The 14,345-nt window shown below is 31.7% G+C and overlaps 1 protein-coding gene across 1 annotated transcript; it reads left to right on the top strand.

The window, feature by feature from the left end:
• Window positions 1–1,854: 1,854 nt before the first annotated feature.
• Window positions 1,855–10,430, top strand: LOC130446570 (facilitated trehalose transporter Tret1-like). Its single transcript, XM_056782912.1, has 2 exons — window positions 1,855–2,047; window positions 6,151–10,430. The coding sequence occupies exons 1-2, from the start codon at window positions 1,994–1,996 to the stop codon at window positions 7,519–7,521; spliced, it is 1,425 nt and encodes a 474-aa protein (XP_056638890.1). The 5' UTR covers window positions 1,855–1,993; the 3' UTR covers window positions 7,522–10,430.
• The last annotated feature ends 3,915 nt before the right edge of the window (window positions 10,431–14,345 follow it).

Genomic DNA, 14,345 nt, shown 5'->3' with positions numbered 1-14,345 from the left:
GCACTCAATATTCCATTAAATTATTGTCAATTACTATATATTGATTTTCAATAGTCATGATTCGTGATTTATAAAATACTTTCATTCACTTTATTTGATTTTTTCGTTGTTTAGTCCCTTAAATATCCTAGAAAGAATTTAATGTGATGTTGTGTCAATAACTCAAGATGTAATATCTTTTAACCCGCTTGAAAACCCTCACCATATCAATTTTCTTCAAAATAAACAATTTGTTTTTATTTTCAGTAATCAAACTCTTCTATTATATTTGTACTGTAGCCTTAAATCCCCGGCAGGAGATTCTTTCTCAGGAAGTGGTTTTCGGCCATAGTTGAAGTATTTAAATAATTGGTACTCAGAGGGGGCGAACAATTAATATCAAATTGCACGCTACCAGCTTTGTAACGACGTTAAAAATTAATAAAAAAAGACACAATTATCCAAATTAATATTTATTGCTTAGAACAATAAAAAAAGTTTTAGTGACAAATTAATTTTATTGAAAAAATAATAAATTTGCATCAACTATCGAAAAGGCACAATAGATAAAATCAGTTATAAATTAGACTGAGACTTAGCTATGGAAATCCGGGATGGTTGCAGCTATCAACTGGATTCCCAGCTGCTGGTTTTGAGTTTGTAGTCTGGTGATTGATGTGGAAACTCCCACCTTGTAGAACTACGAATTCAAATGATACAAAATTTGTTTAAAATAAAAGGAAAGCCAGAAAGATAACAGGAATTTTTATAAGTACTATAAAAAAATAAGGAAAAACCTATTCGAATTCCATTCAATTTCGAGGTTTTATTGAATTATTATATAACAAATTAATTCGAAGTGACTACTGTCACCAAAGGACTATTAAAAATGTTTGAAGAAAAACGTAACGAGCATGTTACATAACACCAAAAAAACTGTGATTGTTATTTTGATCTGAATCCGTCTCTGGAACGAGCTTGGTTCAGATGACGATGGCATCTGTATCGACCCAAACTCTCCGATGCGATGCGGTGGACTAAACCGCATCGACACCCCAATATTTAGTTTATCAATTATAAATACATAAAATATTAAAAATATAATAATAAAATTTCAAAACAATATACAGAAGATATAATTTGACATTACCAAAATGCATACGTATAAAATATTTGTGTTTAAAACAAATTGTAGATGTTGTAAATCAAATTTTAGTTTGTTGATCTCAATTACAAGATAGAAGATAAAAAACTAAAACATCAGGAAAGTTTGAAGAAATTGATAATCTAAATGAATGATCATGAAAAACACGCTCCTAAATAATACAGAGAAAATGGTTGAAATCTGTTTTTGTATTTGAAAGTTATATGATAAATTACACAATTTTTCACACCGATAGATTCCGAATCCGAAAACAAATGCATCCTCAATCATTAAATATTTAGTTTATAAACTTTTTACTTTGTTCATGTGTGAAAATTTTTAATTTTTTTCGAACGATATCCCTCAATTTTCCTTTTTAAGTTTGCCATAACATCAACACCCGAATATTTGTTTCACAAAATTAATAAGCCTCAACTAAGTTTCCTTCTAAAAAAAAATAAATAAAAATAAAAAAATAAAGTAAAAATAATATATTAAAAATCAAATGAGTTTGTAAATTAAGGAAATAAAAGAAGAAAACAGAGCATATGAACCTCGAGTTAGGTAAAAAACTTTCCAATCTAATCAATTTTATTTTGGTTAATTTATAAAAATAAACATTTTAATTATAAATACATTTAACCGAGTCCTATCCTGACGATCCGCTGTGCGCCTACGCCAAACGAAAAAGACTGATCCTAGATCGCAGTGCTCTGAAAATCGCCCAATTTACGAGAATGTCCTGAAAACCTGTACACACTTTCGCTATTCGTTCCCTGCATACTTTTTTCGATATCGAAAACTAGAGACGGTCGTCGTTCGAGGGTGTGAAAACTATAATCGGAAAAATTTAGTGCGCAATGTAGCGAAATGCACGTGCATTTCCTTATCGAAATGATGACTAGAAATTTTTGCACCCACACGGTAAGTAGATTACGTATTTCAAGTAGATAGAAGAGCTATCGAATAATCTCAAGTTGTATCCTAGATGATAGATTTTAACCCAAATACATATTGACAAATCACAACGTAATTTTCTCTAATATAATCATTGAAGCATTTTGACCTTATTTTCAATAAGTAAATTGGTGAAGGTTTAGGTTAGGATTGATAAATGATTATAAACAAATAACTGTATGAATTACAAGAATATGGAAAACATCTACAAGCAGCTTCCATAATTTTCAATCCTCCATCCATCTACATCTTCATTCTTCTTCCAATTCTTCCTTTTCCAATAGGACCAGGTCCTGTTCAATCCTGTACGTTTGGCACTCTTCCTGGATCTTCCTGAGAAGCTGAACTACAGCTCTCGTACCACATCTTTTGTGGTCTGCCTACAGGTCTGCGTGTGTTCGGTATCTGAATTTTAGCCCACTTTGCCCATCTGTCTTCTAGTATTCTTTCTACATCTTTATTATTAATCTAATTTCGATATCAACTTCTATGACCACTCAAATCCTAATTGGTTTTTGGCCTTGCCAAAAAGTTGCCTCCATAATTTTCTATTCTCCATCCAGTTTCATCTTTATTATTAATCTAATTTCGATATTAACTTCTGTGGCCACTCAAATCCAAATTGGTTTCTGACCTCGCCAATAAGTTTCAAGTTGCCTCCATAATTTTCTATTCTCCATCCAGTTTCATCTTTATTATTAATCTAATTACGATATTAACTTCTGTGGCCATTCAAATCCAAGTTGGTTTTTGGCCTTGCCAAAAAGTTGCCTCCATAATTTTCTATTCTCCATCCAGTTTCATCTTTATTATTAATCTAATTTCGATATTAACTTCTGTGGCCACTCAAATCCACGTTGGTTTTTGGCTGTGCCAAAAAGTTGCCTCCATAATTTTCTATTCCCCATCAAGTTTCATCTTTATTATTAATCTAATTTCGATATTAACTTCTGTGGCCACTCAAATCCAAATTGGTTTCTGACCTCGCCAATAAGTTTCAAGTTGCCTCCATAATTTTCTATTCTCCATCCAGTTTCATCTTTATTATTAATCTAATTACGATATTAACTTCTGTGGCCATTCAAATCCAAGTTGGTTTTTGGCCTTGCCAAAAAGTTGCCTCCATAATTTTCTATTCTCCATCCAGTTTCATCTTTATTATTAATCTAATTTCGATATTAACTTCTGTGGCCACTCAAATCCACGTTGGTTTTTGGCCTTGCCAAAAAGTTGCCTCCATAATTTTCTATTCTCCATCAAGTTTCATCTTTATTATTAATCTAATTTCGATATTAACTTCTGTGGCCACTCAAATCCACGTTGGTTTTTGGCCTTGACAAAAAGTTGCCTCCATAATTTTCTATTCTCCATCAAGTTTCATCTTTATTATTAATCTAATTTCGATATTAACTTCTGTGGCCACTCAAATCCAAATTGGTTTCTGACCTCGCCAATAAGTTTCAAGTTGCCTCCATAATTTTATATCCTCCATCCAGTTTTATCTTTATTATTAATCTAATTTCGATATTAACTTCTGTGGCCACTCAAATCCAAGTTGGTTTGCTAAAAAGTTGCCTCCATAATTTTCTATCCCCCATCCAGTTTCATCTTTATTATTAATCTAGTTTCGATATTAACTTCTGTGGCCACTCAAATCCAAGTTGGTTTTTGGCTGTGCCAAAAAGTTGCCTCCATAATTTTCTATTCTCCATCAAGTTTCATCTTTATTATTAATCTAATTTCGATATTAACTTCTGTGGCCACTCAAATCCAAGTTGGTTTTTGGCTGTGCCAAAAAGTTGCCTCCATAATTTTCTATTCTCCATCAAGTTTCATCTTTATTATTAATTTCATTTCGATATTAACTTCTGTGGCCACTCAAATCCAAGTTGGTTTTTGGCCTTGCTAAAAAGTTGCCTCCATAATTTTCTATCCCCCATCCAGTTTCATCTTTATTATTAATCTAATTTCGATATTAACTTCTGTGGCCACTCAAATCCAAGTTGGTTTTTGGCTGTGCCAAAAAGTTGCCTCCATAATTTTCTATTCTCCATCAAGTTTCATCTTTATTATTAATTTCATTTCGATATTAACTTCTGTGGCCACTCAAATCCAAGTTGGTTTTTGGCCCAAAAAGTTGCCTCCATAATTTTCTATCCCCCATCCAGTTACATCTTTATTATCAATCTAATTTCGATATTAACTTCTGTGGCCACTCAAATCCAAGTTGGTTTTTGGCTGTGCCAAAAAGTTGCCTTCATAATTTTCTATTCTCCATCAAGTTTCATCTTTATTATTAATCTAATTTCGATATTAACTTCTGCGGCCACTCAAATCCAAGTTGGTTTTTGGCTGTGCCAAAAAGTTGCCTCCATAATTTTCTATTCTCCATCCAGTTTCATCTTTATTATTAATCTAATTTCGATATTAACTTCTGTGGCCACTCAAATGCATGTTGGTTTTTGGCCTTCCCAAAAAGTTGCCTCCATAATTTTATATCCTCCATCCATTTACATCTTTATTATTATTCTAATTTCGATATTAACTTCTGTGGCCACTCAAATCCAAGTTGGTCTTTGGCCTTGCCAAAAAGTTGCCTCGATAATTTTCTATCCTCCATCCATTTACATCTTTATTATTAATCTAATTTCGATATTAACTTCTGTGGCCACTCAAATCCAAGTTGGTTTTTGGCTGTGCCAAAGAGTTGCCTCCATAATTTTCTATTCTCCATCCAGTTTCATCTTTATTATTAATCTAATTTCGATATTAACTTCTTTGGCCACTCAAATCCAAGTTGGTCTTTGGCTTTGCCAAAAAGTTGCCTCCATAATTATCTATCCCCCATCCAGTTACATCTTTATTATCAATCTAATTTCGATATTAACTTCTGCGGCCACTCAAATCCAAGTTGGTTTTTGGCTGTGCCAAAAAGTTGCCTCCATAATTTTCTATTCTCCATCCAGTTTCATCTTTATTATTAATCTAATTTCGATATTAACTTCTGTGGCCACTCAAATGCATGTTGGTTTTTGGCCTTGCCAAAAAGTTGCCTCCATAATTTTATATCCTCCATCCATTTACATCTTTATTATTATTCTAATTTCGATATTAACTTCTGTGGCCACTCAAATCCAAGTTGGTCTTTGGCCTTGCCAAAAAGTTGCCTCGATAATTTTCTATCCTCCATCCATTTACATCTTTATTATTAATCTAATTTCGATATTAACTTCTGTGGCCACTCAAATGCATGTTGATTTTTGGCCTTGCCAAAAAGTTGCCTCCATAATTTTATATCCTCCATCCATTTACATCTTTATTATTATTCTAATTTCGATATTAACTTCTGTGGCCACTCAAATCCAAGTTGGTCTTTGGCCTTGCCAAAAAGTTGCCTCCATAATTTTATATCCTCCATCCATTTACATCTTTATTATTATTCTAATTTCGATATTAACTTCTGTGGCCACTCAAATCCAAGTTGGTCTTTGGCCTTGCCAAAAAGTTGCCTCGATAATTTTCTATCCTCCATCCATTTACATCTTTATTATTAATCTAATTTCGATATTAACTTCTGTGGCCACTCAAATCCAAATTGGTTTCTGACCTCGCCAATAAGTTTCAAGTTGCCTCCATAATTTTATATCCTCCATCCAGTTACATCTTTATTATTAATCTAATTTCGATATTAACTTCTGTGGCCACTCAAATCCAAGTTGGTTTTTGGCTGTGCCAAAAAGTTGCCTCCATAATTTTCTATTCTCCATCCAGTTACATCTTTATTATTAATCTAATTTCGATATTAACTTCTGTGACCACTCAAATGCATGTTGGTTTTTGGCCTTGCCAAAAAGTTGCCTCGATAATTTTCTATCCTCCATCCATTTACATCTTTATTATTAATCTAATTTCGATATTAACTTCTGTGGCCACTCAAATGCATGTTGGATTTTGGCCTTGCCAAAAAGTTGCCTCCATAATTTTATATCCTCCATCCATTTATATATTTATTATCAATCTAATTACGTAAACTAAACTACGCTTAACTAAATAGATTTTTTTTGCCTTAGGTGGCCGGTCCCAATGGTGAATTATTCGTAACCCAAAAAACTGAATATTGGGGACAAGTGTTAGCATCTCTGGCAGTTTCTCTAGGACCTTTATCGGCTGGACTAGGTAAAGGTTATAGTAGTCCTGCGATTGCTTCTCTTCAACAAAGCGACGCCGAAGCGTTCCCGGTAACCGGTCAACAGGCGTCTTGGTTAGCATCGCTGTCTCTTCTAGGAGCTCTATTTGGTGCGCCAGTAGGCGGTTTGGCGGTTCGTTGGGGAAGAAGAAGAACCTTAGTATACGCTGGCGCTCCACTATCGATTTGTTGGATAATCACATTATTTGCTGTGAGTGTGGAAGTCATGTGTTTTTCGGCGTTTATTAGTGGGTTTTTAGTGGCGATCGTCCAATTAAGCGCGCAAGTTTACGTAAGCGAAATCGCCACGCCATCTATTAGAGGCGGTCTGAGCGCAGTACTCAAAATAGCAGGTCACGTTGGAGTGTTAGTATCTTTTATAGCCGGCGCTTTCTTGAACTGGAGACAACTAGCGGGTTTTATATCCGTAGTACCCGCTTTAATGTGCGTGGTTCTACTGAACGTTCCCGAAAGTCCCGGTTGGTTAGTGTTACGAGGTCGTGACGATGAAGCCGAAAAAGCACTTCGATGGTTTCGAGGCGATACCGCCGATCTACAATTAGAATTAGCTTTACTCCAAGCTCACGTCCTTTCGAGACCAATTCCGAAAAATCCGTTACTACTTTTTAAAACTTTAAAAAGTCCCGCTTTGATAGCTTGCGGCCTAATGTTTTTCCAACGATTTTCCGGTGCGAACGCTTTTTATTTTTACGTGGTGAGCGTGTTTAAAGAAACCTTCGGTAATACGAATCCTCATACCGCCGCCGTAGCTGTAGCGCTAGTACAATTATTATCATCGTTGTTATCAGGTTTATTGGTTGATTCGGCAGGTAGATTACCCTTATTGGTAGCTTCTAGCGTTCTTATGACAATGGCCTTGGCCTCTTTCGGGTCTTTTGCTTATTACGAAGAAATTCATCATAAATCGGTACCTAATTTAGATTGGATACCTCTACTCTGCGTTTTGGTTTTCACCGTGGCGTTTTCTTTAGGTATCAGTCCGATTAGTTTACTTTTAGTTAGTGAATTATTCTCTTTAGAACATCGTGGTTTCGGTACCGCGTTAGCGACTGGATTCAGTTATTTTTGCGCTTTTGTTGGAGTTAAAACTTTCGTGGATTTCCAGGAACTGTTAGGATTATACGGAGCTTTTTGGCTCTACGCTTTTATATCAATATGCGGGCTGTGTTTTATTGTTTGCTGTGTACCCGAGACCAAAGGAAGAGATTTAAATGAAATAGATACTGCTAGGTGATCCAACGCTATGAGACAGATGCATAAAGTTTCGATTAGCATTGTAGAAAGGTATTGCTAGCGTAAATTTTAAATTGGTGTATACGCAGCTTTCTTTTCGAGGCTCTTTCATGCCTCTAAACTTGCCGCCAGAACTTGCTAGAAGATAATTATTTTTTCGAGATCTCAGGAAAATTTTTAGAAATTTATATTATACTAGAATTGATTTGGTAACGCATTTAGCTCGAAGCTGTTTTATACTGTCATTGTTAGTAGTATTTGAATGTAAACAAATTTCACAACATTCCATATTGAACTACTCTAAATTTTAGTTAAATCATTAAATACAAAATAAACATAAAGCTTCCGTTAAAAATCATTTTTAAGGTTCAAATATGAAACTTCTTATCATTATATTATTACATAATCATCACTCAATAAGTCCTGTGACACATTTTTTGTCGAAAATCGTTTTTATTTATCTCCTTTAACAGCAATACAATCAATCCAACGATTCTCTAACTTCTTGATTATATGTTTGTAGAAGGATTTGTCTTTTGCTTCAAACTAGACTTCAGTTTCAACAACTTCTTCATTTGAATTAAATTTAATTAACGTTAGGCGTTTTTTTTGATATCAGCAAATAGCCAGTAGTCATTGGGGATCAAATCTCGACTATACGGTGGATTTGTTCAATTCAATTTAAGCTATCGTTGCCATCGACTTGTAAATCGATGTATTGTCTTAATGAAACAGTGGTTTTTTCTTAGACATTTTTCCTTGATTTTTGCATTCAAACGATCCGAAAACTCTTTTTAATAATCTTTATTGCTTGTCTATCCTTTTTGGAGATAGTCGATTTCCAATATTCCATGTACTGGCACAAGCCATAACCTTCCCAATTGACTGTTGTGACTTTGGACCTAGTTCACCGGCTGCAGTCCACTTAAATGATGATCGTTTTAATTCCGGAATGAAGTGGCGGATTCATGTATCATCTATTGTCACATATCAACGTAAAATGTAAACGAGACCAAATACAGCCTTAGCAATCTCACGCAATTTCAATTTACGATTAGATAGAACCAATTCGTGTGCTTTTTTGGAATAACCACCTCAATTTGACGACCAAAACTTTCACTATCATCGGTGACTGTACAACAAACTGATAACAAATAGTTCTTTTCGATGGAGCGTTTTTTGAAGCCATTCCTGAGCTCGTACAGTATTTTTTTCTCAACAAAAAATTGTTTTATAAATAGCAAAAGTAACTTCACTTAAATAGCTGTCACTATAGTTTTTCGAAAGTCATAAACGTCATATGGATTTGACAGCGACATCTGTCATTCAGTGACACGACTTATCTCCTTTCAAAAAGCAGTTTTTTGGAAATTTATTAACAGGCAGATGTGATGAATATGATTAAATGAATTTTTTTGTTCAAATGAAGACAAGACGTTCGTAGTCTCAGTTGAAAGTGTTTTAAACAATTTGTTCATATAGAATACTTTTAATACAAATATATATTTAATACGGAATGTTGAAATTCTAAACTCTAGAAGCCGGTAAAAACATTAATTGACTAATTAATAAAAGATTTCGTAACAGATTATAGAGATTGAATTCTATTATATTCAATTTAATTTGCAACAATCAAATAATCAAATTAAAACTTTAAACGGCACGATTCTTAATTGGCGGTTGTTTTTTTTTCAATTGGTGATAGTTTCTTCATGTATACTGGGTGAATCACAAATTTTTTCTCTAATATCTTTTTACACGTTGTCTTCAACATCATATCAAGTCGTTTTTTTTTAATTTCGTTTTCAAACCAGTTTAAATTTGAGGTTAGAAATTCATTTAATTTCGTTATAGAGACTTGCTTAATGTCAAGACACGTACAATATTCGTCTAATATATTTCACAGGCAATTTGTTGCACCATGTAAAGCTGCCTTTAGATAAACTAAATTTATAACAAAAAATATATCAAAATTGCATTACAAACTTTTTTTGGTCAATTAATGTTCGAGTAACTCATTTTGCAATAAAGATCGAGTGAAAAAAATGTAAAACGAATATTGGACTTTATTGTTATAATGATCAATTGAATAATTAAGGTAAATATCTCAAGATTTATATGACGCCGGCTCTAATATGTTTTAATATTCACAGAGCGATTATTATATGGAAAGAACCAAACCAATTGAATATTTCTCTATCTCTCATATTTAGTACCATCAGTTCAGTATGAAATAAATGTTATTTTGAATCTATTTCGATCAAATTTGGTTTAAATCGATTCTACACGTCGCAAGACATAAAACATCCTGTTAAACGTTACATTATATTAATTTTGATGTTCTATTCGAGTGAAAAGCCTTATGTGCTTTAATTATCCCGTGTCTAACGTGAGCAATTTGATTGTTGTCATGATAATACAACTACCGAATTCAGTACAGTAAATATTATCCGGTGTCTGCTTTCATTGGTGTTGAATGCTCACGTGACGATACTACGTAACTTATTTACAATTAACAATTGATAGGATAGTTTTTCCAATATCAATTGCAGATTATAAAAACCCCTTGCCGACAATTTTGTTTGATCTTCCTTGCGATTTCAGTTTTTCTTTACAAGTTTTTCGGTTCTGTGAAAAATCTACAACTATCTAAATATTCAATGAATGAAAAATTACTGAATATTTTCCTTTTTTAAACATTCGAATATATTTAAAATAACTGCGTTTGTATATCTAAAGTTTTATTATTAAATTCATACTTGTCTTTATTCTCAAAACACTTCATTCTCTTCATTCGCCCATGGTCTAAAGAACGCCATATTTCTGTTTATATATAAGCGACGCCACTGCTTATCGCAGACTATCTGGCAGGAATATTTCGAAGAAATTGTGTACATACACCTTCCAATAGGTTCGGTCAATAGAAATGCGTTTATGTTTACGATTCGATGTTTTTATGTGGAGATGATGAGTCCACGTGGACTGACGATTTGTTGGGTGTTTTTACGGGGAGTAAACATTATTTTTCATTCATTAATTGGGTATGAATGCAATTGATATCAGAAAAATTATAATAGGATTGCATTGGTTATTATTACGGGGTAGATTAAAAAAAAACGAAATAAAAAAGATAAATGAGAATATAGTCGCTCTGTTAACCTTTAGAAAACTGTGATTAAAATAAGTAAGTAGGTATTTTCCAGTAGTGCCATATTTGCTTATCGAAGTGGTCTTTTTCCAATTTTGTGATATACATATGTACATAAGGAATCTTATATCGAGAAAAAGTCTATTACCAAAAAAAAATGTTAGGCACAAAATTTAACATATCTAGTGATAAACCATATCCGAAGAATTTTAATAAAAAATTAAATCGTAAATTGGGTTTCTTATCGATAAAGAAACGATTTACGATATATCTTTTTGTTACAAAAGAGATTTTTTAGTTAATAAAGGACTAAGATCATCAATTCAACAATTAAATTACGTATACAAATTATATTAATCACTATTGTGGTGTCGAAAAAATCGTTAATAGATTGATTAATATAAAAAATTCCTCGATTGATGGTATTAAAGCAGAAATCTCAGGATGGCAGGTCACAAGACCGTGCGGGCCAGTCCTCCTCTGCTAATCCATTCTCCAAATTGAGCATCAAGATACACACCCCGCATAAAAGAACTATGTTTGACCTATCACGTAACCCTCAAAAAAGTATGTACCCACGAGATTTCCCTCGTGGATTGATACCCACACACATACATAAACACCAGGTTTAATTCTGTATAAAAGTTTTACTTTCAAAATTATAATTTTTTAATATTTTTCGCTTTATCAGCATTATATAAAATACAAAATTTATACGATTTTGAAAATAACGTTGAACAATCAAAAATACTTTTTTATATTTTAAATAATATAAAATTTAGATTTGTAGTTATAATTAAATGTTAATTTATCGAAATTTGAATCATAATATTAAGAATCCGGCTCTAAGGACCAGACAAGACTTTTGATTTGAATTCCGATGAGTTTTGAAAACTAGAATTTATCGACGTTCGCTTCCAGATTAGAATTTAAATATATATAAAAAAAACAATGAATGCCTTTAGGTAAATATATTGACAATAAATTAACTATCGACAATATTTAGACAATATTCTCCAAAAACAAGTAGTGAAAGACTTTTGAATGTAAAAAAAATCGGCTCAGGAACATATGACAATTGGAAATATCTTGTAAGAAAAAAGCGTTTAATGGAAAAATTACATTGAAAGCTCAATTTTTTCAAGTGATAAACTTTTATTTTTAGAGGTTAAAAAAGCATCTTAAAAATACGTAATAATTTAACCACAAAGTTCTGGTTGATTTGTGTTCCTGGGCCTACTGAATGTTTTTAAATTTTAGGTGCTACTAGAAGCTTTAGGAAAGATAATCATAAATGTACCTATTCAAATGTTTATATGTCCATGGTCAATCAAACGTTTCATGGTGAAAAACTGTGATAATGATATTTTACAAATAAATATTAATTATTAATAATCTTCAAAGTATTTAGGAATGATTGGAAAAAATCATTTATAAATTTGTTGAACTTCAATTCGCCATGAATTACTTTTCATATTATTCCATATCTACGATATTTTCGACTGAATCTGCGTCCATTATGGCCACAATTTTTTAATACAATCAGCGATCTGCTCTATACAGAGACGGATTTAGGAGTACTTCCACAATACGATTTTTCGGCAAAAAACTCGTTAGGTTAAAAATAATGTTTGATTCTAAATAATTCCTAGTTTCGATTATATTTATATAAATTCGTTAAAAGCTTAGAGAATTTACTCGATTTCACGACAAAATTTAGTAAATAAGATACTTCCGAATCTCTAAATCTGATTCTAACTGTATAAAAATAAAATATGGCGACTATATATTGTAGAACAACGGAATTTCATCACTTGAATGTCACTTGTCATATTATAACATTCAATCTAACGATATTTTAATAACTTGTGGTTAGGTTAGGTTTCTAATAATTCGAAGCTAGAATTTAAGGGTTAATAATAATTCGATGGGAAATAACGAAATAATAATTTGAGGATATATAAAATGGTATCTGATACAAAATAAGCGAAACGAAGCAAATTAAATCGACGTACATTATGGCCACAATTTTTTAATACAAACAATAAACTCTGCTCTATAAAGTGACGGATTCGTTAAATTCTGAAAGAATTTACTCCGTTTCACGATAAAATTTATTAAATAAGATGCCTCCAGATCTCTAAATTTTATTCTAACTATATAAAAATAAAACATGGCGAATTTCATCACTTGAATGTCACTTGTCATATTATAACATTCAATTAAACAATATTTTCATGAATTATGGAATTCGTTTTTAAAAATTCGTATCTAGAATTTAAGGGTTGATAATAATTCTATAAATAATAATTTGAAGATATTTATAATGATGTCTGATGCGAAATTTACGATATATATACGAATAAATGAGAAAAGATATTTCATTTTTCAACTTATTTAGATAATAAAAAAATAAGTTATTGACGTTTCTTTTTCTAAATGATTGTGTCTAATGTTTCTGAAAGTTGTACATAGTATTTCAATGTTGTATGATCGAAATCTTCTTTTCTTCCATATATAGACAATAATTTATTACAAAATATTTTCGAAGGGACCTTAAAAAAATAGATATACATACATATATCCGATTAATTTCACCATGAAATGAAAACAAGCTCAAGTTTTTTGAAAAAAAAAATAAATTATATATATATATATATATATATATTATATTCGTGATAGGAATATTTTAATGTTAGTTTCGTAAAATTTTATATGTTCAATAACGTCTAACCCCGCTTTACGAGACTTTTTGAAGATTTATAGTTGCTTATATAATTAAGATTTTATTAAATTTATCGTGTAATGAACGTTTCTGTTTCGATATTAATAACCTTGAAACGTTTTTAAAACGAAAATATAATTCCGATAAAACCTTTGGAACTTTAATTAAATGGTAATTAGAAAATATTTTCGATCCAAAGTACGATGAAATGTTTTAGCAACTTTTTCGTTTTTACAATGTTTTTATTTCGTGATTTACAGGATTGATAAGCACGTAGTTTTTAGGCGGTAATTATTATGGTAAATCCACAATTTTTGATATTTATTTTTCTAGAAAATATGGCTCATCAATCGATTTAAAAACCGTCAACTTTGGATTGTTGATAACGAACATTGTAGTTGGTTTAGATTTGAAATACAAATTTCGTGTTTAGTAGCATTTCAGATTCAATTTAAAATAAAAAACATGTAAAGTTGATCTATTGTATTTTTATTAAAGCCTTCCTTGCAATATTTTCACAAATTCAATTATAACAAAAAGTGGATTTTATTAATTATATAAAAAATTTTGAATGCCTGGTTCACTGCGATAAATAAGTCGAAAAAAGTCATTTACACACGAATTTCATACAATATTATATACAAGAGTTTAATCATAATTTTCCGTATATTATATATGTTTATTAATATTTTAAACATTTTAATCAAATTAATAAAATAGCAGACGAATTTATTGACTCTTCTCTTCAGCATTATAGAAGTCACCTAAAAATAATTATGATTACATAAGTACAAAAATAAAAAAAATGGCATCAGCGCTACTTGAACCCGGGACCTCCTGCATTTAAGCCTCCTACTCTAATCACTATACTAGGGAGACCTTAATAATACGTTTTTCTACGCACAACTGCTTGAAATATGTCTAAACTACGTTTAATCAGTTGAATTGAACA

Source organism: Diorhabda sublineata, chromosome 7 (genome assembly GCF_026230105.1).
Source record: "Diorhabda sublineata isolate icDioSubl1.1 chromosome 7, icDioSubl1.1, whole genome shotgun sequence".
In the NCBI taxonomy this organism is placed as follows: Eukaryota; Metazoa; Arthropoda; class Insecta; order Coleoptera; family Chrysomelidae; genus Diorhabda; species Diorhabda sublineata.
This window is presented reverse-complemented; position numbering and strand designations above follow the sequence as displayed.

What these genes read in the sequence shown, in the direction of transcription:
- LOC130446570 (XM_056782912.1), top strand. Translation starts at nt 1,994, where the DNA reads ATGCACGTGCATTTCCTTATCGAAATGATGACTAGAAATTTTTGCACC. An exon ending in GAAATTTTTGCACCCACACG is followed by an intron (nt 2,048 to 6,150) that starts GTAAGTAGATTA and finishes TTTTTGCCTTAG; the next exon opens with GTGGCCGGTCCCAATGGTGA.